At 42.2% G+C, this 22586-nt stretch overlaps 1 protein-coding gene across 2 annotated transcripts; it reads right to left on the bottom strand.

Moving 5' to 3' along the window:
- Window positions 1-335: 335 nt before the first annotated feature.
- Window positions 336-21219, bottom strand: PYM1 (PYM homolog 1, exon junction complex associated factor). Of its 2 annotated transcripts, none has more exons than XM_061416906.1 (3): window positions 20893-21219; window positions 1850-1943; window positions 336-1286 (listed from the first exon to the last, which is right to left on the bottom strand). In XM_061416906.1, the coding sequence occupies exons 1-3, from the start codon at window positions 20924-20926 to the stop codon at window positions 803-805; spliced, it is 612 nt and encodes a 203-aa protein (XP_061272890.1). In that variant the 5' UTR covers window positions 20927-21219; the 3' UTR covers window positions 336-802. The 2 variants fall into 2 exon arrangements, with proteins under 2 accessions (XP_061272890.1, XP_061272889.1); XM_061416905.1 differs by lacking the exon at window positions 20893-21219 and adding an exon at window positions 19731-20882.
- Between the last annotated feature and the right edge of the window lie 1367 nt (window positions 21220-22586).

The following is a 22586-nucleotide window of genomic DNA, read 5'->3' as shown; positions in this document are numbered from 1 at the left end:
CTGCAGTGGCCCAAGCTCAATCCCTGATTGATGATTTTCAGAAATAAACAGTAAGGGAGATACTAGGGCTCCATTGCTAGGCAGCACGATAATGATTAATACATGCAAATTAATATCAAATTAAATTTGTTCTAAGTTACATTTTATTATAACACTAATTTCTGTTCACTGAAGTCTGAGCAAACATGTACAGAAATCAGTGTTGCTAATTTGGTGACACATGTAATTTTAAAAAGGCAAAAAGAACACTACTCTGAACACTTATCTTCCTGTGCCCAAATGAAGAGGATAAAACAACTACTAGAAGCTGAAAAGAAAAGAGACAAAGCAAGACATGTTGTCTACTTGAGTTTATTCTGTTCTTTTTAAAAAAAGGAAAAAAAAAAAAAAGAGGTGAGGGATGGAAGGGGAGATAACCCATAAACACTGTGAACAGGAACCAAGACTCCAAGACTTGGGTGTACTTCCCCAATCCTCAACCTCAGTTCTCCAAGAGACTCCCACCCACCCAATTTTCTTTTAAACAAGACACCCAAATCAGCAGCAAAGGTACCTGGGATAGTCACTGAGATCTTGAATACTGGGGATAGGAGAGAGAGCGAGAAGTCCAAAAAAACAGGAGTTAGGGGAAAAAGGGAAGGAATGAGGGAGAGGCTAGGCTCTGGAGGACGGAGTCGGGCCATGAGAAGTGGAAGTGAGCCAGTCCGGGGATACCCCTCCCGACTGCTGCTGCCCACGTTCCCCAGGACCCCAGAGAGCCCCACGGTTTGTTCTGCAGTCCATCCCCTAATCCCCAAAGGCCTCACAGGCCCAGCTCCAAGTCCTCAAGCTCCTCCTCCAATGCCCTCCTCCTCGCTAGCTTCTCCAGCTGCTCTTTGCTGGGCTGGCTGATTTCTCCAGCCTGGATCCGCTGCTGCAGCTCTTCCACCTGCCGAAGCTTCTTCTTTAGATTCTTTATCTTCTTGGCCTTCTCAGTGGTGGCAGCTGAGTCGGGCTGGTCTGAGGCGGCCGTTGGCGCTGCCCGGGAGGCCTGTGGGGCACTGGGGACCTGGGCTGTCTCTCCCAGGGACACTTTCTCAAGAGTCCGGCTCAAGGCCTCTGCCTCCCCTTTCTCTTGCTGCTGCCGCCTCTTCTCCTTCCGCTTCAGGTTGCGTTTGGCAGTCTTGGAGAGGGCTGGCTCACCGCCTTCAGGCCTGGAAGCGGTGATGGGGGCAGTGGCCTCTGGGCTCAGGCCAGGGGGCAATTCTGGTTTACTCTTGAAAAACTTCACATACTTGTTCTCATACCTGTGGGGAACAGTGTCAAAGAATCACTGACTTTTCAAGTCCTTTTCCCAACCTCATAATTTACATCAGCCTTTTCATTTTCCTGCTGCCTTCCTCTCCCTCCGGGCCCTCCCTGGCTTTCCTCAGCTCTGCAGATTGGAGGGTCCCTAGGTTTTGGTGGCTGATGGTAAGGCCTGCGATGCAGGAGACTCAGGTATGATCCCTGGGTCAGGATGATCCCCTGGAGAAGGGAATGGGAATCCACTCCAGTATTCTTGCCTGGGAAATCCTATGGACAGAGGAGCCTGGTAGGCTACAATCCATGGGGTTGCAAAGAGTCAGACCGAGTGACTAACACACACGTAGGTCCTAAAGCTCTGGATCTCTGAATGCTTCTACAGATTCTGCTGATCAGAGGCCCTAGAAACTGGACTAGTCAGTCATTTGGTTACTCATCCCTCACTCACCCCTGAATCGCAGCCCCCTCCTTCCATTTCTTAGGATCTTGGGACCAGGAAATTCACATGTTCTTTCTTGCTGTATGGTGCCCATTAAATACCCCCACCTCATGCCTAACCACTCACACTGGGACCTCCTCCTGGGGCACATAGCCTTCTTTCACCCTCCGCTGCTTTCGCCAGGTCCCGTCAGGTCGCTGTGTTGAGGCGATGTACTTGCCTGAAATGGGAGAATTAGGTTGGAGAGTTACTCTAATTTTCAAATAGCTCCCAAGATGAAAGAATGCATGAATGCATGGTTTCCCCCAGTCCCTTCCACTAAATGTACCCATTAAGGCATTCTTTTCTCATATCAACCTTTACTCTCTATTTACTGAGTGCCTATACACTGTATAATACACCATTCCTGCCCTCAGAGAGTTTCTACCTTAATAACCTAGTTGGCAAGATGTGGCAGACACAGAGGAAGTTTAAAAAAACACAAGCGACATGAGGACATCAAATGACAGTACATGAATAAGAAGCCAGGAAGGGCAAAAACAAGAATCATAAGAGGGAGAAATAACCAGAGATGTTATAGAAAATAAGTTTTACTAAGGTGGATGGTTAAAAACACTGGTCAACTTTCAGGAATCCATACTGTAGAAATAAAAGGACCAGCACACAAGGCTATATGCAAAGGATGCTCACATTATAATAATGTTGCTACATTATTTAAATTAGCAAAAAGCTGAAAGCAACTTGAATAGCCATCAACAGATGAGTGAACAAATAGATGTAGGTCATCCGCAGGATATAACACCATGTTATTAAAAAAAAAAAAGTTAGATACAAATGAACTGACCTTGAATGGTATCCATGATATACTAAGTGAAAATGCAAGCTGGAGGATAATATGTAGAGATCCTCAAACTTTTTTCAGAATCTCCCATACACTCTTATTTTGTAATATTATACATTTCATATGAGATTTGTTTTTAAATCATAGCCATTGATGTTATCAGAAAACTCTTTACTGTGAAGCTGTTGTGCTCATAGTGGCAGATACAAGTTTTCCAAAATTCTAATTTCCACTTGAAGGCTTGAGTTTTATCACTGGCAATAAGCACTGTCAGTTGATATCCATGAAATGACAGGCTCACTTCTTTCATTTACAGGAAAATGCCTATCAGATACTCAGGTCTGAATTATAGTTTGTCAGTCTTTCTTCCAAGTAAAACTAGAGTCCCATGAAAAGGAAGCTGGTTTAGCTTGCATGTTGGACAACTGTGGCAGTGCTATTCCTTGAGAGGCCACGTAACTTCAGGGGGCAGCAGTGTCTCATGTTTCCTTCCCATTTAATTCACAGAGAACACTAAAAAGATGTGTAATTTTCAGTTATAAGATGAATAAGTTCTGGGATATCAGGTATAGCACAGTGACTATAGACAGCAAAACTGAAATATATACTTGAAAGTTGCTGTGAAGAGTTTTCATGTTCTTATCATAAATCAATGAAATGGTAATTATGTGAGGTAAAGGGTATGTTCAGTTCAGTCACTCAGTCCTGTCCAACTGTTAACTAACCTTATTGTGGTAAACCTTTCACAACATATATAGTGTATCAAATCAAATCACTACATTGTACACCTATAACATTGTACATAATGTTTTATGGCATACCTCAATAATGCTGGAAAAATAGTAAATAAAAAGATATGTATTTAAGGGCCAGCCAGGGTTTAATCAAATTAATAATTTTTAAACTTTTGAAATAAAAAAAATTTTTGGCCATGCCTCTGGGCATGTGGGTCTTAGTTTCCTGACCAGCGATCAAACCTGTGCCCACTACAGTGGGAGCATGGAGTTTTACCACTGCACTGCCAGCCAAATCCAAAATTAATCATTTTTATTGCATCATCAAGGACATTCTTAAGTGAAACTGGCATTATTTATTATAAGCATGTGGCAGTGAAGAACACAGTGACTAGTATAGTGTTGGTCCCACCACCTTGATTAGGGCTAAAGGGTCACAGTTTTACCCACCATTCCTTTTGTACCCTCAGTGCAAACCCTCAGTAAAAGACACAAATAGCATCTTAGTACATTATCAAAATAGCTGTGCTTGTAGACCTCTGGAAAGCATCTTAGGGAATCCCCAAGGCTCCTGGACAACATTTTGAGGAGTGCTGGTGTAGAGGAGGCTCCCATTCTTGTTGGGGCAAGGACAGGCACTTAGAGGCCCATACAGTTTGTGTATAGGGTCAAAGGGAAAGGTGTGGAAGGACACATACCAAGATTATCAAGACTTTAATGCTGGTTACCTTAAGAGGGACAACCTGGAAGAAGATGTAGTAGAAACCATTAACCTTTAATAACATAAGTTTTACAAACATATATTTATATCTTATGTTACACATTTTTTTTTTTTACTATAACTTCTGTTTTAAAAAGGGGAGGCAAGAAAGTAAAAAAGATTAAAAAAATAAAAAGTCAAGTCTAGAGCCTCCCACATGGATTACACAGTGTTATCTGTGTTCATAATGCAAACATCATTAATAAACTAAAACCAAAAAATATGAAAGAAAAATGGATAAGATTTGACAGGTAGAGGGGATGGGAGAAAGGACAAACATGAGCCAAGAAAGGCTTGGATTGTGGGGACGGCCTGGAGTATGCAAGGATCAGAAAACAGAGGCGTGCAGGAGAACCAGACAGTTCATGTTGGGGAATAAAACAAAGCCACATTGAAAACTACAAATAGGGCCATGTCTTAGAAAGTCTTAAAAAGGTCAAGGAATTCAGAATTTATCGGTGAATGAAAGAGGAACACTGAGAACATTGCTTAGCTGCAACAGCTTAGAGACAAAAATAAAAACTCAGTAAGGAGAAAACAGAGGCTCCAAGAGAGGACTGAGATTAGGGCTTTGGAGAAAGAATCAAACTAAAGCAAATGAAAATGGAAGGAGAATGGATTCTAAACAGAATCCTATTCTGAAACAAAATTTCCAAAATGGCAGTGTATTCGGCCTGGGGAGGACATGGTGACTAGACCAGCCTGGCTGAACCAGGGCTGATGTAAAGTAATGAGAGAATGTTCAGACTTCGAAATGCCAGTTAAGGAGCTTAGTATCTGGCACATGGCATGCATTCACTAAATAGCTGTCAAATGAATGAATCTTTTATCCAATGCAGAGTTTTAGGGCAATTAATCTGGCATGATGAAAAGATGAATTGTTAAGGGAAAACATTGGAAACTGGGGAAATCAGTTAGGAAAAAAAAGACTGCAATAATCCTGGCATGAGACAGAACTGGCTGAAAAAGGAAGGAAGAAAATGATGCCAGATATATTATCAAAGAAACAAAAGCACTTGGTAATTCACTGACTGGGGGAGGGGTAAAGACTTTTAAAGTCAAAGACAACACACTTTGTTTCAGTAAAATCAATCTTGAAAATTTAGCATGAGGAAATAGTTCCAACTGGAAAAAACAAAGAAAAAAGAGACCAAAGAGAAAAAAAGATTCATGGTAATCGTGAAACCATGGCAGTATTTCTAAATAGCTAAAAATTAAAACCAAGCCACATCCAACTATATAGGAACGGTTTATAATACAGCCATTAAAAAATGATTTTAATCATTAATATGATGTAATGGAATGTGAAACATATATATACTATGATTTCTGATATTAAATGTTAGATTCATAAATTACAAAAAGAATGTGCAATATGCAAAGCTATGTTTGGTGATTGTATTATGAATAACTTTTCCTTTCAAAAATTCAGATTGTTATATTGTGGGTTTTTAAAAATCTCATTTTGGGCTTCAGATCTAAACGGCTTAGAGAATGAGTACACAAAGGAGGGTGAAATTATTTTTGACTAGGTGACTTATAAAGATTTTATGTAGGACAAAGCAACTTTGTGATCTTGGGAAGACAAGCAAGATTTAGACAGGTAGGGGTAGGGGTGTGCTTATGAGGAAAGAGAAGAAAGGGAAGTAGTTCAGGCTTTTAGGACAATGTAAACAAAGGGACAAATTAGTCATTCACCTACCTAAATTTCTTCCTGGATTCCTGTTTCCCTCAGGGTATTTGGATGGACATGAAACCACACACAAAAGCATTCTTGACCCTGGTCTTGCTAGTCTCCAGCCTCTATGCCACACTCTGCTCTAGCCACTGAAATAGTCACAAATCTCACCTTTGTCTTTATTCTCTATGCCCTTCCTTTGGCGTGGAATAGACTTTTCTTCTTATCTTAATGACTACTGGTCTTTAATTTTTATGGGCTCCAAAATCACTGCGATGGTGACTGCAGCCATGAAATTAGGAGACGCTTACTCCTTGAAAGGAAAGTTATGACCACCCTAGACAGCATATCAAAAAGCAGAGGCATTACTTTATCACCAAAGGTCCATCTAGTCAAGGCTATGGTTTTTCCAGTGGTCATGTATGATGTGAGAGTTGGACTGTGAAGAAAGCTGAGCGCCAAAGAATTGATGCTTTTGAACTGTGGTATTAGAGAAGACTCTTGAGAGTCCCTTGGACTACAAGGAGATCCAACCAGTCCATCTTAAAAGGAGATCAGTCCTGGGTGTTCACTGGAAGGACTGATGTTGAAGCTGAAACTCCAATACTTTGGCCACTGGATGCGAAGAGCTGACTCATTTGAAAAGACCCTGATGCTGGGAAAGATTGAGGGCAGGAGGAGAAGGGGATGACAGAGGATGAGATGGTTGGATGGCATCACCGACTCAATGGATATGGGTTTGGGTGAACTCCGGGAGTTGGTGATGGACAGGGAGGCTTGGCGTGCTGCGGTTCATGGGGTCGCAAACAGTCGGACATGACTGAGAGACTGAACTGAACTGGTCTTTAAAGGTCAAGTTCAAGTATAAACTCCTCAGTGAAGTCTTTCCTGACCTTTCCACCCGAAACCCATTTAGAAGTTGCCCTTTGTGCACTCACAGCACCTGTTTTGGCCTTTTATCAGGATCTAATGTTTAACATGATTGTTTGCTTGCTTGAGAGTAGAAACTTTGCCTTTGATCTTTGAAGCACAGGGCCTGAACCATCTAAGACTATAATCAATTCAAATTAACAAATAAATAAATCTAAATATCATATTAGGGAACAGTAAGAATCCAGCATAGTTTGGGCAAAAAACACATGTAATGGGAAAAGAGACTAAAAATAAGTTAATCAGAATATGAAAGATAGCCACCTCCTCTTGAGCTCGAACTCAAGCTTCTTAATGTGAGAGAACAATGAAGGCCATTAAGGGAGTGGAGATGATCTGCTCAAAGCAGTGCTTTAAGAAGGTTAACCCGAAAATGTGTAACATAAACTAAAGGCAGAGGAAAAAAAAAACACAATAGTTTCAATGTGAGAAGACTTGATTTAAATGGTCTGTATGGATGTTGAAAAGAAAATGAAAGAAAAATTTATTATAAAGAGTAAGACGGGATCTCAAGACTGCCAACATTTGAATGAGAGGAAATTATTGCGCTACAGTGGATTTAATCTGGTGCTTTTCACGTTGTCTCGTATTTTTCACAACATATCTGTGGGTACACGGGCACACAGTAATAACATTCTTCACACATGGATTTTAAATGTTTATTGAGTACCTGCTGTTGTGGCAGGCACTGTAACAGGAGCTAGAGATACAACAATGAATAAATAAAGTAAGGGTCTTGCCTTCTTGTAGCATTCATTCTAATGAAAAAGAAAGGTAAGAACATTAACTGCAATATCACTCTTGAATGTGGACAATTTGGAGGAGAATATAAACTACTGATATACAGAAAATCCAAAGGAGAAGACAATTTTGTGAAAATGACTAATTCAACTCTAGGAAGGCAGTGTTTTTACATGGAACTAAGGAGAGACAGCTGGGGCTTCCCTTGTAGCTCAGTCGGTAAAGAATCTGCCTGCAGTGCAGGAGACCCAGGTTTGATCCCTGGGTTGGGAAGATCCCCTGGAGAAGGAAATGGCAACCCACTCCAGTATTCTTGCCTGGAGAATCTCATGGACAGAGGGGCCTGGTGGGCTGCAGTCCATGGAGTCACAAAGACTTGGGCACGACTGAGCGACTAACACACTAACACACAACACAAGGAGAGACAGCTAGGAACAGACGTTTAAGTAAACTGCAAACAGATTACAGTTGAAGGCTTAAGACTAGTAAAGATGGAATGTGAGAAAAGATAGGGACAGAAACTTCTTCAACAGCCATCCTAACTGGAAACCGCTTGGAGATACAAACAGCCCATTATCACAAAGGAGCACCTATTTTATGTTATCTTTGGTTTCACTCTCTGGCCTTGATGGTATCCAAGTGAAGTGAAGTGAAAGTCACTCAGTCATGTCCGACTCTTTGCGACTCCACAGACTATACACAATCCATGGAATTCTCTAGGCCAGAATACTGGAGTGGGTAGTCTTTCCCTTCTCCAGCAGATCTTCCAAAGGTAAAGTCAAAAAGGAAGGAGAGATTTACAGATTCCTAAACCTAGAAATAAAAACCATGGGCAGAATATCATGGGCCGGGAGGAGCAACCCCACGCCCGAGGCCAGGGGCGGCGGCCAGGAGGACCAACCCCACGTCCAAGGAGCAGTGGCTGCGCAGCAGGCGCAGGAGGGCCTAGAGGAGCTATCCCACGTTGAAGGACAGGAAGGGTGGTGGTGAGGAGATACCCCTCACCCAAGGTAAGGAGCAGCAGCTGCACTTTGCTGGAGCAGCCATGAAGAGATACCCCATGCCCAAGGTAAGAGAAACCCAAGTAAGATGGTAGGTGTTGCAAGAGGGCATCAGAGGGCAGACACACTGAAACCATACTCACAGAAAACTCGTCAATCTAATCACACTAGGACCACAGCCTTGTCTAACTCAATGAAACTAAGCCATGCCTGTGGGGCAACCCAAGATGGGCGGGTCATGGTGGAGAGATCTGACAGAATGTGGTCCACTGGAGAAGGGAATGGCAAACCACTTCAGTATTCTTGCCTTGAGAACCCCCTGAACAGTATGAAAAGGCAAAATGATAGGATACTGAAAGAGGAACAATACCCAGCTGTGGATATGACTGGTGATAGAAGCAAGGTCTGATGTTGTAAAGAGCAATATTGCATAGGAACCTGGAATGTCAGGTCCATGAATCAAGGCAAATTGGAAGTGGTCAAACAAGAGATGGCAAGAGTGAATGTTGACATTCTAGGAATCAGGGAACTAAAATGGACTGGAATGGGTGAATTTAACTCAGATGACCATTATATCTACTACTGCGGGCAGGAATCCCTCAGAAGAAATGGAGTAGCCATCATGGTCAACAAAAGAGTTCGAAATGCAATCTCAAAAACGACAGAATGATCTCTGTTCGTTTCCAAGGCAAACCATTCAATATCACAGTAATCCAAGTCTATGCCCCAACCAGTAACGCTGAAGAAGCTGAAGTTGAACGGTTCTATGAAGACCTACAAGACCTTTTAGAACTAATACCCAAAAAAGATGTCCTTTTCATTATAGGGGACTGGAATGCAAAAGTAGGAAGTCAAGAAACACCTGGAGTAACAGGCAAATTTGGCCTTGGAATACGGAATGAAGCAGGGCAAAGGCTAATAGAGTTTTGACAAGAGAACGCACTGGTCATAGCAAACATCCTCTTCCAACAACACAAGAGAAGACGCTATACATGGACATCACCAGATGGTCAACATCGAAATCAGACTGATTATATTCTTTGCAGCCAAAGACGGAGAAGCTCTATACAGTCAACAAAAACAAGACCAGGAGCTGACTGTGGCTCAGATCATGAACTCCTTATTATCAAATTCAGACTTAAATTGAAGAAAGTAGGGAAAACCACTAGACCATTCAGGTATGACCTAAATCAAATCCCTTATGATTATACAGTGGAAGTGAGAAATAGATTTAAGGGCCTAGATCTGATAGATAGAGTGCCTGATGAACTATGGATGGAGGTTCGTGACATTGTACAGGAGACAGGGGTCAAGACCATCCCCATGGAAAAGAAATGCAAAAAGGCAAAATGGCTGTCTGGGGAAGCCTTACAAATAGCTGTGAAAAGGAGAGAAGCGAAAAGCAAAGGAGAAAAGGAAAGATATAAGCATCTGAATGCAGAGTTTCAAAGAACAGCAAGGCAGATAAGAAAGCCTTCCTCAGCGATCAATGCAAAGAAATAGAGGAAAACAACAGAATGGGAAAGACTAGAGCTCTCTTCAAGAATTAGAGATACCAAGGGAACATTTCAGGCAAAGATGGGCTCGATACAGGACAGAAATGGTATGGACCTAACAGAAGCAGAAGATATTAAGAAGAGGTGGCAAGAATACACAGAAGAACTGTACAAAAAAGATCTTCACGACCCAGATAATTACGATGGTGTGATCACTGACCTAGAGCCAGACATCCTGGAATGTGAAGTCAAGTGGGCCTTAGAAAGCATCACTACGAACAAACCCAGTGGAGGTGATGGAATTCCAGTTGAGCTATTTCAAATCCTGGAAGATGATGGTGTGAAAGTGTTGCACTCAACATGCCAGCAAATTTGGAAAACTCAGCAGTGGCCACAGGACTGGAAAAGGTTAGTTTTCATTCCAATCCCTAAGAAAGGCAATGCCAAAGAATGCCCAAACTACTGCACAATTGCACTCATCTCACATGCTAGTAAAGTAATGCTCAAAATTCTCCAAGCCAGGCTTCAGCAACACGTGAACTGTGAACTTCCTGATGTTCAAGCTGGTTTTAGAAAAGGCAGAGGAACCAGAGATCAAATTGCCAACATCCGCTGGATCATGGAAAAAGCAAGAGAGTTCCAGAAAAACATCTATTTCTGCTTTATTGACTATGCCAAAGCCTTTGACTGTGTGGATCACAAGAAACTGTGGAAAATTCTGAAAGAGATGGGAATACCAGACCACCTGATCTGCCTCTTGAGAAGTCTGTATGCAGGTCAGGAAGCAAGTTAGAACTGGACATGGAACAGACTGGTTCCAAATAGGAAAAGGAGTACGTCAAGGCTGCATATTGTCACCCTGCTTATTTAACTTATATGCAGAGTACATCATGAGAAATGCTGGGCTGGAAGAAGCACAAGCTGGAATCAAGGTTGCCAGGAGAAATATCAATAACCTCAGATATGCAGATGACACCACCCTTATGGCAGAAAGTGAAGAGGAGCTAAAGAGCCTGTTGATGAAAGTGAAAGTGGTGAGTGAAAAAGTTGGCTTAAAGCTCAACATTCAGAAAACGAAGATCATGGCATCCGGTCCCACCACTTCATGGGAAATAGATGGGGAAACAGTGGAAACAATGTCAGACTTTATTTTTCTGGGCTCCAAAATCACTACAGATGGTGACTGCAGCCATGAAATTAAAAGACACTTACTCCTTGGAAGGAAAGTTATGACCAACCTAGATAGCATATTCAGAAGCAGAGACATTACTTTGCCAACAAAGGTCCGTCTAGTCAAGGCTATGGTTTTTCCTGTGGTCATGTATGGATGTGAGAGTTGGACTGTGAAGGCTGAGCGCCAAAGAATTGATGCTTTTGAACTGTGGTGTTGGAGAAGACTCTTGAGAGTCCCTTGGACTTCGAGGAGATCCAACCAGTCCATTCTGAAAGAGATCAGCCCTGGGATTTCTTTGGAGGGAATGATGCTGAAGCTGAAACTCCAGTACTTTGGCCACCTCATGCGAAGAGTTGACTCATTAGAAAAGATTCTGATGCTGGGAGGGATTGGGGTCAGGAGGAGAAGGGGACAACAGAGAATGAGATGGCTGGATGGCATCACTGACTGGATGGACGTGAGTCTGAGTGAATTCGGGGAGATGGTGACGGACAGGGAGGCCTGGCGTGCTGTGATTCATGGGGTCACAAAGAGTCGGACACAACTGAGGGACTGAACTGAACTGAAACCTAGAAATAAAAACCATGGGCAGCATATAAAGATCCTTAGGTAGCATCTTTTTTTTTAAGTACGTATTTACTTTTATTTATTTAATTTGGCTTTGTGGTACGTGGATCTAGTTCCTTTACTAGGGATCAAACTCAGACCCCCTGCAGTGAAAGTTCAGAGTGTTAACCAGGTACTGCAAGAAAATGCCCTCAGGAGGCATCTTTGAGAGAACCAAAAACAAAGAGGTTAGAGACTGCTACCGTAAGAACTTCGTAAATTTTGTTATTTCCTCACATCTCCTGTTTTATAATCCTCAAACTGTTTCCTTAAAGTGAAAAAGGCCTAGTTTTCGGGGGGCAGGGGTGGGGAGACAGTGAAGATACAACACAGGAAGGCTTGAAAGAACTCCAAAGGGTGACATGGAAGTGACTGTTAAAGGTGTGTTGAAGCCCTGGTGCCTGCTTCAAAGTTAAGATCAGGGTTACAGATCTGAGCCTGAGGATGACCTCGGGGCCACCAATTATAAGATTCAGGTGTAGTTTCTAACGTAGAATATTAAAAGAGAAGACCCAATTTGGAGGAGTGACCCCAGAAAAACAGTCCTGATTATTTTCCTCAAGAAAGAAAAGGTGTCAGAGACACCAGGAAGTAATCGTAGAAAACAAAGACTGAGACAGTACTATTCCATGGAGACCAAGAGTCTGAAGGTAGGCCAGGTGATTAACAGTATTAAATACTACAAAGGGATTAAGGAAAAGGAGAACTGAGAAGAAAAAGGTTATTGATTTTGGCAATTTGGGAATCCCTAATTATGTTCAAGAATACAACTTCAGAAAAGTAAAGTGGTCAGAAGCCAGACTACAAATTAATTAAATGCAGTAAACATTTATTGAAAGCCTGTGAGAAAAATCCTCTACTAAATGCTACGGAAATTATCAAGATCAGTAAATTGGCCCCCGCTTTCAAGAAATTTACAGTTTAAGTAAGGAGAAGGGTGGACAAGTTAGGTAAACAAAGAATAAGATAAAAATATAAATGTCTTGGGACTTCCCTGGAGGTCTGGTGGTTAAGACTCCACTCTCCCAAGCAGGGGTCATGGATTTGATCTCTGGTTGGGGAACTAAGATCCCAGATGCTGCATGGTTCTGCCAAAAATATATAGATATAGATATATATGAATGTTTTAGGTATTCCTAAGAGACACTGATACATACTAATAGGCGATTTCAAGAGAATAAATAACCACACCCTACTTGATGGGTGAAAGTGACACGAAATTAGGAAAAACTCAGGGACTTGACCTCAAAGACTATGTAATAGTAAATAATAACAATAGTAAATCAGTGGCTGATATTTGTGTAGGCAGAGAAAGAAAGGGCATTCTAAGAATAACAACAAGCAAAACTATGGCAGTGTAGGGACTTCTCTGGTGGTTTAGTGGCTAATACTCTACACTCCCAATGCAGAGGACACAAGTTTGATCCCTGCTCAGGGAAACAGATCCCACATGCCACACCTAAGAGTTTGAATGCCACAGCCAAGATCCAGTGCAGCCAAATAAATAAACATGAGTAAATAAATACAAGAACCTTTCAAAAGCAACACAATTTTTTCAAACATTTGACAGAGCCGGATCTTGGCATCTGTGGCATGTGGGATCTGTGGATCTGGATCTGGATCTGTGGCCTGTGGGATCTAGTTCACTGACCAGGGATCAAACACAGGACCCCTCCATTGGGAACTCGGACTCTTAGCCGTTGGACAACGAGGGAAGTCCCAAAAGCAACACAATTAAAAAAAAAAAATGATGGCAGTGTAAAACTCACAGTATGTTGAAAACAATTAGGAAAGAACATTAATAAGTGGCCACAATACACCAGGAATTTTACATATACTACTGCAGTGATTCTAGACAATAGGTAGATTATCATCATCTACAGCTGAGGAAACAAAGCCTTCAAGAGATCGAAGATACGATTAAGATCACAAAGGCAGCATGTATTAATATGTGCAATCTGAACTCAGTTCTGATGTGATTACCTATCAGCTTACTGATATGTAGTTTCCCTTGCTTTATACTTTACTGCCCAGTTTCACTGGAGGATTTAAGCAGAGACATAGTGTGTGAAAGGCTTTCCTTGTGGCTCAGCTGGTAAAGAATCCGCCCGCAACGCGGGAGACCTCGGTTTGATCCCTGGGTTGGGAAGATCCCCTGGAGAAGAGAAAGGTTACCCACTCCAGTATTCTGGCCTGGAGAATTCCATGGACAGTCCCAGGGGTCGCAAAGAGTCGGACACAACTGAGTGACTTTCACAATAATAGTATGTGATGATACTGTATTGAAAAGTGGTTTGTGCTCATACTAGAGAGGAGTATCTTTAATGTAAGAGCAAATAGGCTGTATGTTAATTTGATAGCCAATTCCAAAAAGATAATAGCAGCTACCTTTTACTGAGTGTTTGCTTCATTCCAATTAATATAAACATTCAGTATTTATACTAATTTGCCCAAAGTTACAATGTCAGTTAACTGCAGAATTCGAATCCAATCTGTGGGTTCTGAAGGCTATGCTTTTTACACTACTATTGTGTATTGTGTTATAAGTGAAAAAGAATACCAGAAAGTTCAACCTCACTAGTAATCAAAGGAAATAAAAATTAAAACAATAGAATATTATTTTAATCTATCAAAGCAGTAGAATTTTTAAAGATAAGAATTCCAATGTAGTCAAAGAAGTGCTGAAACCAGTATTTTCACATATTGTCAGTGGTAAAATCCTTTAGAAAGCAATCTAAGCAAGGGAATAAGGTAGTCCTAACATTTCGCAGCATTTCCAAAAAATATCGTTATATAAAACACTACTTCTGTAAGATATTAACAAGGGTTACCCCTCAAAATTTCTTAAGTTTGAGAAATTCTGGGTTAAAACACAGGAAAAAAAATTTGTTTGTTCTTACCAACAAAGACTTAAACACATTATGTTCTTATTCATGTGAATATTCTGATGGGAATATGGTTTACAGTGTTTCTCAAATTTATTTGACCACAGGAACCTTATTTTTATTTTAGCCTTTTATTTTATAGCACATCTCACAGGACTACTAAGTGTTCTGAGAGTTACATCCTGGAAAGCACAGCCATTCAGTATGATCCGAATTATGTTAAATAGATAATGCTGTATATGTGCATAGAAAGAAAAACTAAAAGGAAACATTAACTGTAGTCATCTTTGGGCTCTGGAATTACCAAACATGCATGTGACTTATACTTTACACTAGTTATGAAAATATTTTCTAAGTTTTCTATAAACAATATGAATTTTATAATTAATTAAAAATAAATAAAAGTTTGTACCCTCCAATCCAGTAAGTCTATTTCTGAGAAATCTATCCTAAGAAAAAATCCTAAATGCAGACAAAAACATTCATCGAGTTTTTATAACAAAAATTCTAGAAACAATCTGGAAGTCCAATAACAGAAAAAAGGTAACAGGGTGCATGCTCAAATAAAACACTCTGCCAGTATTTTAAAAGATGTTTACAAAGAGTTTTTAATAGCAAGGAAAAATATTTATGTCATGAGGTTAAATGAAAAGGCAACACATAAAAACGTAAATACCGTCTGATTAAAAAATGTTCTTAAAGTGCACAGAAAAATAAAGATCAGAAGGGTATATGCCAAATTTAACAGTTGACAAATTATACTGAACAACTTTACATAATTAAATTGCACTTGAGCAGTAATCTGGTAACAGTGTGTCAAACCGGAACAGAGAGACAGAGGTAGAACAACCATTTAGGAGGTCATGGCAATATCTGCAGGATAAAGGAAACTAGAATTTTATCAGGCAGTTAGATTGACTCAAGTATTCTGCTTGATACTTTGCACATATAATTTCTTCTAAACCAAATCTTTACATAAAAAGTAACAATTACAGAACCATGTCTTAGGTACTGTCCATGTGCTTCCTTAGGACTTAGGTACTTTCTTAGGACTTCCCTGGTGGCTCAGACAGTAGGTAAAGCGTCTGCCTACAATGTGGGAGATCTGGGTTTGATCCCTGGGTCAGGAAGATCCCCTGGAGAAGGAAATGGCAATCCACTCCAGTACTCTTGCCTGGAAAATCCCATGGACAGAAAAGCCTGGTAGGCTACAGTCCATGGGGTCACAAAGAGTCAGACATGACTGAGCAACTTCACTTTCTTTCTTTCCTATGTCCTAGACATGTACCTTAATTCATTTAAATTTTAATTAATTCTCACAATAATCCTATAATGTAGGAGTTACTATTCCTATTTCATTGATAAGAAAACTAAGTCTTGGATTTCCCTAGGCTTAAAATTCCCAGGCCATATAGCTAACTAATACTGAAGATGGAATAATGGTAATGGCCACAGGAGGAGAAAAATGATACTTTGATTGAGGGGGTGGGATTGAAAGACAATGTGAAAATAACACCCCAGTTACATTTGTTGATAATAACAAAAACATCTAGTGTTCTGATCTTGGTTTCCTACATCATTCTTCAGTAAAAAGAACAAGGGTTCCTTGGAGAAAAAGACGACTTTAGTTCTGGGACAGGAAATATACAAGATGAGCCTGGAGCACCTTCTAGTGTCAAAAAGGAAGCACTGAAAAACAACAAAAACAAAAAACCCAAAACAACAAAAACCTACACTGATGAGGGTATGTCAAAGGGACACAGGGCCAACTAAACAAGCTCTCAATGTTCAAAGCTGGAACATCTGAACAGTAAAATAAGTAAAATAACCCAACATCCATATTGATACAAATAAATTCAGTTCAGTTCAGTCCAGTCACTCAGTTGTGTCTGACTCTTTGCAACCCGATGGACTGCAACACGCCAGGCTTTTCTGTCCATCAATAAATTATTGAATAAATGTATCATGGAGAAGAGAAAAATCTCCTGTGCAGATGAATTCCAAATGTGTATAAATATTACATTCTTAAAGGAAGTATAACTCTTGAAGTGTGGACTGTGGATAGTGACTTTCTTCTGAAGAGTACAAAACAGAAAGGAGAAGGGGGAAAAAGTAACTTCACAGTGGAGAAATCTTACAAATACCACCTCTGGCAGGAGATCATGGTAACTATCAAGAGTAAAAAAAAAAATCGACGTGATACTATGTAACTTCAATATGATACGATGAAAATATCACTTTACTTCTATGGTCCCTCTCTAAAAAGCACTTTAGTTCAGTTCAGTTCAGTCGCTCAGTCATGTCCAACTCTGCGACCCCATGAATCGCAGCACGCCAGGCCTCCCTGTCCATCACCAACTCCCGGAGTTACTTAATCCCAGTCTAATCATGAGAAAAACATCAAATTCCTACAGAGGGGATCCTACAAAAATACCTGGTCAATACTCCTCAAAACTGTTAAGGTTATCAAAAACAAGGAAAGTCTCAGAATCTCTCAGAGTTGAAGGTGACATGAGAACTAAATCTAATAAGGGATTCTGGAACAGGTTAAAAAAAAAAAAAGGTAAAAACTGAGAAAATCTGAATAATGTATGGACCTTAGTTTATAACGCTTCCCTGGTAGCTCAGATGGTAAAGAATCTGCCTGCAATGCAGGAGACCCCAGTTCGATTCCTGGGTTGGGAAGATCCGCTGGAGAATGCATAGGCTACCCACTCCAGTATTCTTGGGCTTCCCTGGTGGCTCAGCTGATGAAGAATCTGCCTGCACTGCACGAAACCTGGGTTCGACCCATGGTTTGGAATACTGGTTCATTAATTGCAATAATAATCTCATACTAATGTATGACGTTAATTAACGGGGAAACTGAGTTTAAGGTATATGGAAATTGTCTGTATCATTTTCTCAATTTTTTTCTGTAAATCTAAAACTGTTCTAAAAAATAGTCTATTTAAAATTTAAAAAGGGAGAAAGAAAGAGAGAAATGATGCAATAAGTTCATCTTAGGTTGGCTAGAACAGTGGTGCCTTTAGCAGAAATAAGGAAAAACTGATAATGATTTTGGTCAGACTGGATTTAAGGTGTGACAGTATATCCAAGAATAAAAGCTACTCACCAAACAATTAGAAAAGGGAACTGACAACTCAGGAGAGAAGTTGGTACTAGAAAGAAGCCATTGTAAAGACTTAAGGAACAAGGAAATTTCCTGGCAGGCCAGTGGTTAGGAAGATTCATTCGGTACTTTCACTGCTGTGACCTGGGTTCAATCCCTGGTCAGGGAACTAAGATTCTGAAAGCCGTGAGGCCAAAAAAGAAAAAAAAAAGTTAAGGAACAAGTAAGCAGTAAGGAAATGGAAATAGTATGTGTGAACCTGATATTCAAATCAGGCTATGAAAAGGAAGGAAAGAGAAATAACAGACCTTAACTTAATGAAATAGAAAGTGAGGCCAGTTGCCACAAGGAGAAGGGAAAGTCACAGAGCTGAGAAAGGTAGGGAAAATAGCCATGTTAGGATGTAAGCATATGGAGAAAGACGAACTGGATGCAACTTCCCTGGTGATCCAGTCGCTAAGACTCTGCGTTCCTAAGGCAGAAGACCCAGGTTTGATCCCTGGTCAGGAAACTACACCCCACATGCTGCCACTAAGAGTCTGCATGCTGCAACTAAAGATTCTGCATGCCACAACTAAAGACTCAGAGCAGCCAATTAAGAAAAAAAAATTTTTAATAGAAAGAAGAATTGGAGAAAATCCATGACCTTGTCAGAAGTTAACATTGTTATATTATACCGAATGTGCTGCAGTCCATGCCTTTTCTCTAGCCATGCACTGTGGCCTAGAAGCAGAAGCCAAGAAAAAAGTTGATGGGTATGATTCAAGATAACAGAAGTGCTTGCTTAGTACTGAAGATCAAAATGAATGAAGAAAGCAATGAAGGTAGTGACTGGTCACAGAGATCCAGCAGGGCAGCATCAAAAGTAGTCACAACAGGGATTTCCCTTGAGGAGCAGTGGATAAGAATCCATCTGCCAATGTGAGAGACACCAGTTGGATCGCTGGTCCAGGAAAATTCCACATGACGTCCAGCAACCAAGTGCATGTGCCACAACTACAGAGCCCGAGTGCTGCCAACTGCTGAAGCCTGTGCGCATACAGCCTGTGCTCTACAACAGAAAAGCCAAAGCATCACAAGAGTAGCCCCTGCTCCCCACAACTAGAGAAAGCCCATGCACAGCAACAAAGACCCAGCTCAATTAAAAATTAATTAATTTTTTAAAAACTAAAAAAAAAGAAATAGTCATAAAGGTGCTGGTAGACTCAATGAAGTGAAATGGAGAAGAGGTCAAGGACCAGAGAAACTAAAGAGGGCAAAAAGCTGATTCTATGGGTGTGTGGAAGTAAAAAAGGTGACTGAGTAAGGAAGCTAAAGTAAGTGATGGGGAGCCCTGTCACTGGTGGTGTTCTGTGTAGTAGGATATGTAGTAGGTGCAGACTGCAGTGGTTCTGATGTGTAGCTGGCTTGAAAATTCAAAGGAAAATCAATAATCTCATGTTGAGGAATTATAAAAGTATTGCAGGTACTTCCCTGTTGGTCTAGGGGTTAAAAGTCCACCTTGCAATGCAGAGGACACAGGTTCAATCCCTGGTAGGGGAACTAAGACCACACATGCCCTAGGGCAACTAAGTCTGTGTGACCCAATGGAAGATTCCACATGACACAACCAAAATCCCCTGTGTGGATGCAGCCAAATAAATAATAAATATGTATCTTTAAGTATTCCATAGATGCTGAGTGGAGACACTGAGAAACAGAATGAAATGATATGATACGTCTTGTCCTTGTGGGCAGTGGATGTTGACCCTGAAGTTTTAGAGAAAATGCTACAATTGCATGGCAACATCTTCCAGGAGAATTACAGTGACAGTGGTAGATCAATGATCTGGAAGCAGCAAGGGAAAGCAAAAAAGCAGTGTGATTCCTTCTCTTCTACACGGTCACATGAGAACAGAAGATACCTCTTGGGAGGGTAAGGTGAGATGTCATATCTGAATTTTCATTAAATCAGTTTAAAAAAAACCAGTTAATAAGTAGAAATGTACTGGACAATGAGTAATATTTTCAAAGCACACATCAAAAGAGGCAAATTGAAGAAGTACCTACTATGTAGAGAGCAAGAGAACTTGTACCACTTTGAAAGGTGATGTTGCAGAGAAGTAGCAGAGACTTGGGTTGTCATTAGATACCATATGAGAGGTGAGTTGAGAAGTAACATGGAAAACAAGAAAAGCAAGAGGCATAAAACGTATATTTTAAAACAGACTGCATGTACCAAAGTACACACACACACTCACTGCTATTACAAATACACAATGAGGACTACAAAAAAACAGTAACTCCTTGCCTTGCACAGCATTTTATAAATTGCTTTCACATATACTATCTTATTCGACTGTCACTGAATAGATACGCACATTTTTCCTAAAGATGAGGCAATTAGGATGGGGCATAGCCAAAATGAAAATCTTGATTCCCAATTTTCAACATATCAACCTCACATACACAGCAGACACTTCAGCATCTCAATCAGCCAGGATGGAAAATCTTCTGACTAGAAGAAATAGTGGGTTCTATAAACTTGTCAGAGGACTTGAGAGGCCACTAGACACCTTCTCGTTTACCTTCTACCACCTCAGATCCCTCAACTCTTATCACCATCACCAGAGAAGGTACCGAAGAGTAATGGGTGGTGTTATCAAGGAGAGAACTCCAGCTGAAAGTTGTATTAGGTTCCTCTTCTCCTCACACCTCTGGGCCTCAGTGAACTAACAATTAAGATGAGGAAGAGTGGAAAAAGAACTATGTAGCAATGAGGAGGTCTCCAACAGATACAGTTTTGATAAATAGTATTTAAAAGGGGCTCCGGTAGGATAGAAAGCAGGTACACTGAGAGATGGGGGAGGGGAAAAGGGGGGGATCAGGAATTGGAGGGAATTGAGAGTGGAGGCGCCCCCAAGGCTGAAGAACCCAAAAGAGATATGGGAGCTCCAAGTGCTGGAGAAAAGCTAAGGGCTCGTGAGGGTCCTGGATCAAGGACCAGCATTGAAGGACCCCAGGGCTTGGGTAACCGGAAGCGGAGACCCCCGAACAAGAGACCAGAAGGGGGCGCAGGTGACACCCCGTAGGAGAGAATGAATGGGGAAGGCGGTCCGGAGGGCGGGGCAAAGGAGGGGCCCCGGGATGGGCGGGGCACAGACCCCTTTCTAAGTCCGAACCCCTGCCCCGAGAGCCCGGGGAGAAGCGGCTCCGCGACTCCCGCACTCACCGCCGGTCTCGTCAGTTACATAGGGAGTCGCCATCTTGAAAACGCAAACCACTTCCGGCGTGAGCGGGCTGGGGTCCCGCCCCCCTCCCCACCGGAAGTGGAGTCCTGATCGTAACAAGCCACCATTTTAGTCTTAAAGGGAGAGTACACCATTTGGTGGACAGAAGTGAAGGAGGCGGAAAGAAGCTGAAGACTAAAATAAAATAAGAGCTGTAGCCTCTTTTACTGCCATTGATACCAGTATTGGGCGCCTGCTGCGTATTTAGCAGTTGTCTGGGCGCCGAGAGAAGTTCCGAGGCACAGCCCCTATCCCACAGGCACTCTTTCGTCTGTCTAGGACCTGCGGGAGAAAAGGGGGCAAGGCCCACCTGCATCCAGAAGGCGGAGGAGAGGGAAGGCTAGTAAATGAGGAAAAGAAGGATATTCAGGTCCTAGCCTGCGCCCAGGTTCCAGAGCCGCTTGGGGATACGGGGCGGGGCAGGCAAACTCCGGGAACGCACTGGGGCGCACCAGTGTTGGGGGCGAACGCAAGACCCCAACTGACCCTCTCTTAGAAGGTGGGGAGGTAGAAATCGCGCGCCGATTGCCCTTGGCCGCTCAGCTCAACCCTCCCGAGAGAGACGCGCGCGAGAGAGACGTGCAAAGCCGAGGGCGCTGCCTGTCGGTCATTTGTCCCCGCAGCTGCAGGGTTGCCGGCGACTTCTACGGCTGAGAAGGCGCGGTGGGCGGGCGGGGCGAATAGCCCCGGCCTGGCCCTGCCCCTGGGGCGGCCCCAGGGACTCGGGCGGCGAAGTGACGACGCCCAAGTTTGCTCTGGCTTTCGACCCGGGAACCTCCTCGGGCTCGCCCCTGGGTCAGAGGGTGAGGTGAAGGCTGCTGGGCGGACCCAATTAGTATTCTAATTAACCTCGGCCAAGTCTCAGCGCTCTGGGGATCCAAATCCGGGCAAAACGCCAATAATCCGAGCCGCACGTTCACTCCCTTTGCAGCCCTGCCCGACCCCGTGTCTCCCTTTTCTTTAGAGGAACCCAAATGTTCTCCCTCCCCCGCTTTTTTCGGCAGCTCTTGTTCCTTCAGGGCTAAGTCCTGCTAAACTCGTTTCCCCCGCAGCTTGGGAGGGGCCGGCTACAGGTTCCTCTCCCCTCCTCAGGTGTCTGCCCGGCCCTCCCTCACCCCCCGTGTTGTTTTTTCCTCATCAACAGTTTTGTCTTCCTCCAAATCCCCAGTTTGGCCTAGGTTAATGTCCAACAGAAAAAGTGACCACCTCCAACACTAGGCTGCATGTCCCACTTTAAAAAAAAAAAACAAAAACCAGCTGAGAGCAATGGCTGACTAGGAATTTACTAAAGCTTTGAAATGAAGCTTCTGAAGTTTTATGGGGTCACAGCTTGCCTTCTCTCCCGTACTCCACCTTCCTGACTTCCACCAGAGGCCCAGCTCAGAAAATCTCAAAAAGACTCGTGTAAAAATACATTCAATACATAATCATTGCAAGTGTTCTAACACTGCCATCCTTAACCCTTGCCCCTTTCACCAATCGTTCTTCAGCCCTGCTGGATCTCCTTTCCATAACCCTGTTACTAATGATTAAAGGTAAGAGTGAGATGAAGTCTCTAAAAACTAGAGGAATGCATTGTTCCTGTCTGTACTATCTGAGGTGTACTTTCTGCAAGAATCAGTCCTCAAGTGGCTCC

The sequence above is a fragment of the Bos javanicus genome, chromosome 5 (assembly GCF_032452875.1).
Source record: "Bos javanicus breed banteng chromosome 5, ARS-OSU_banteng_1.0, whole genome shotgun sequence".
Lineage (NCBI taxonomy): Eukaryota > Metazoa > Chordata > Mammalia > Artiodactyla > Bovidae > Bos > Bos javanicus.
The sequence above is the reverse complement of the archived record's forward strand: the minus strand, read 5'-3'. Positions and strand labels throughout refer to the sequence as shown.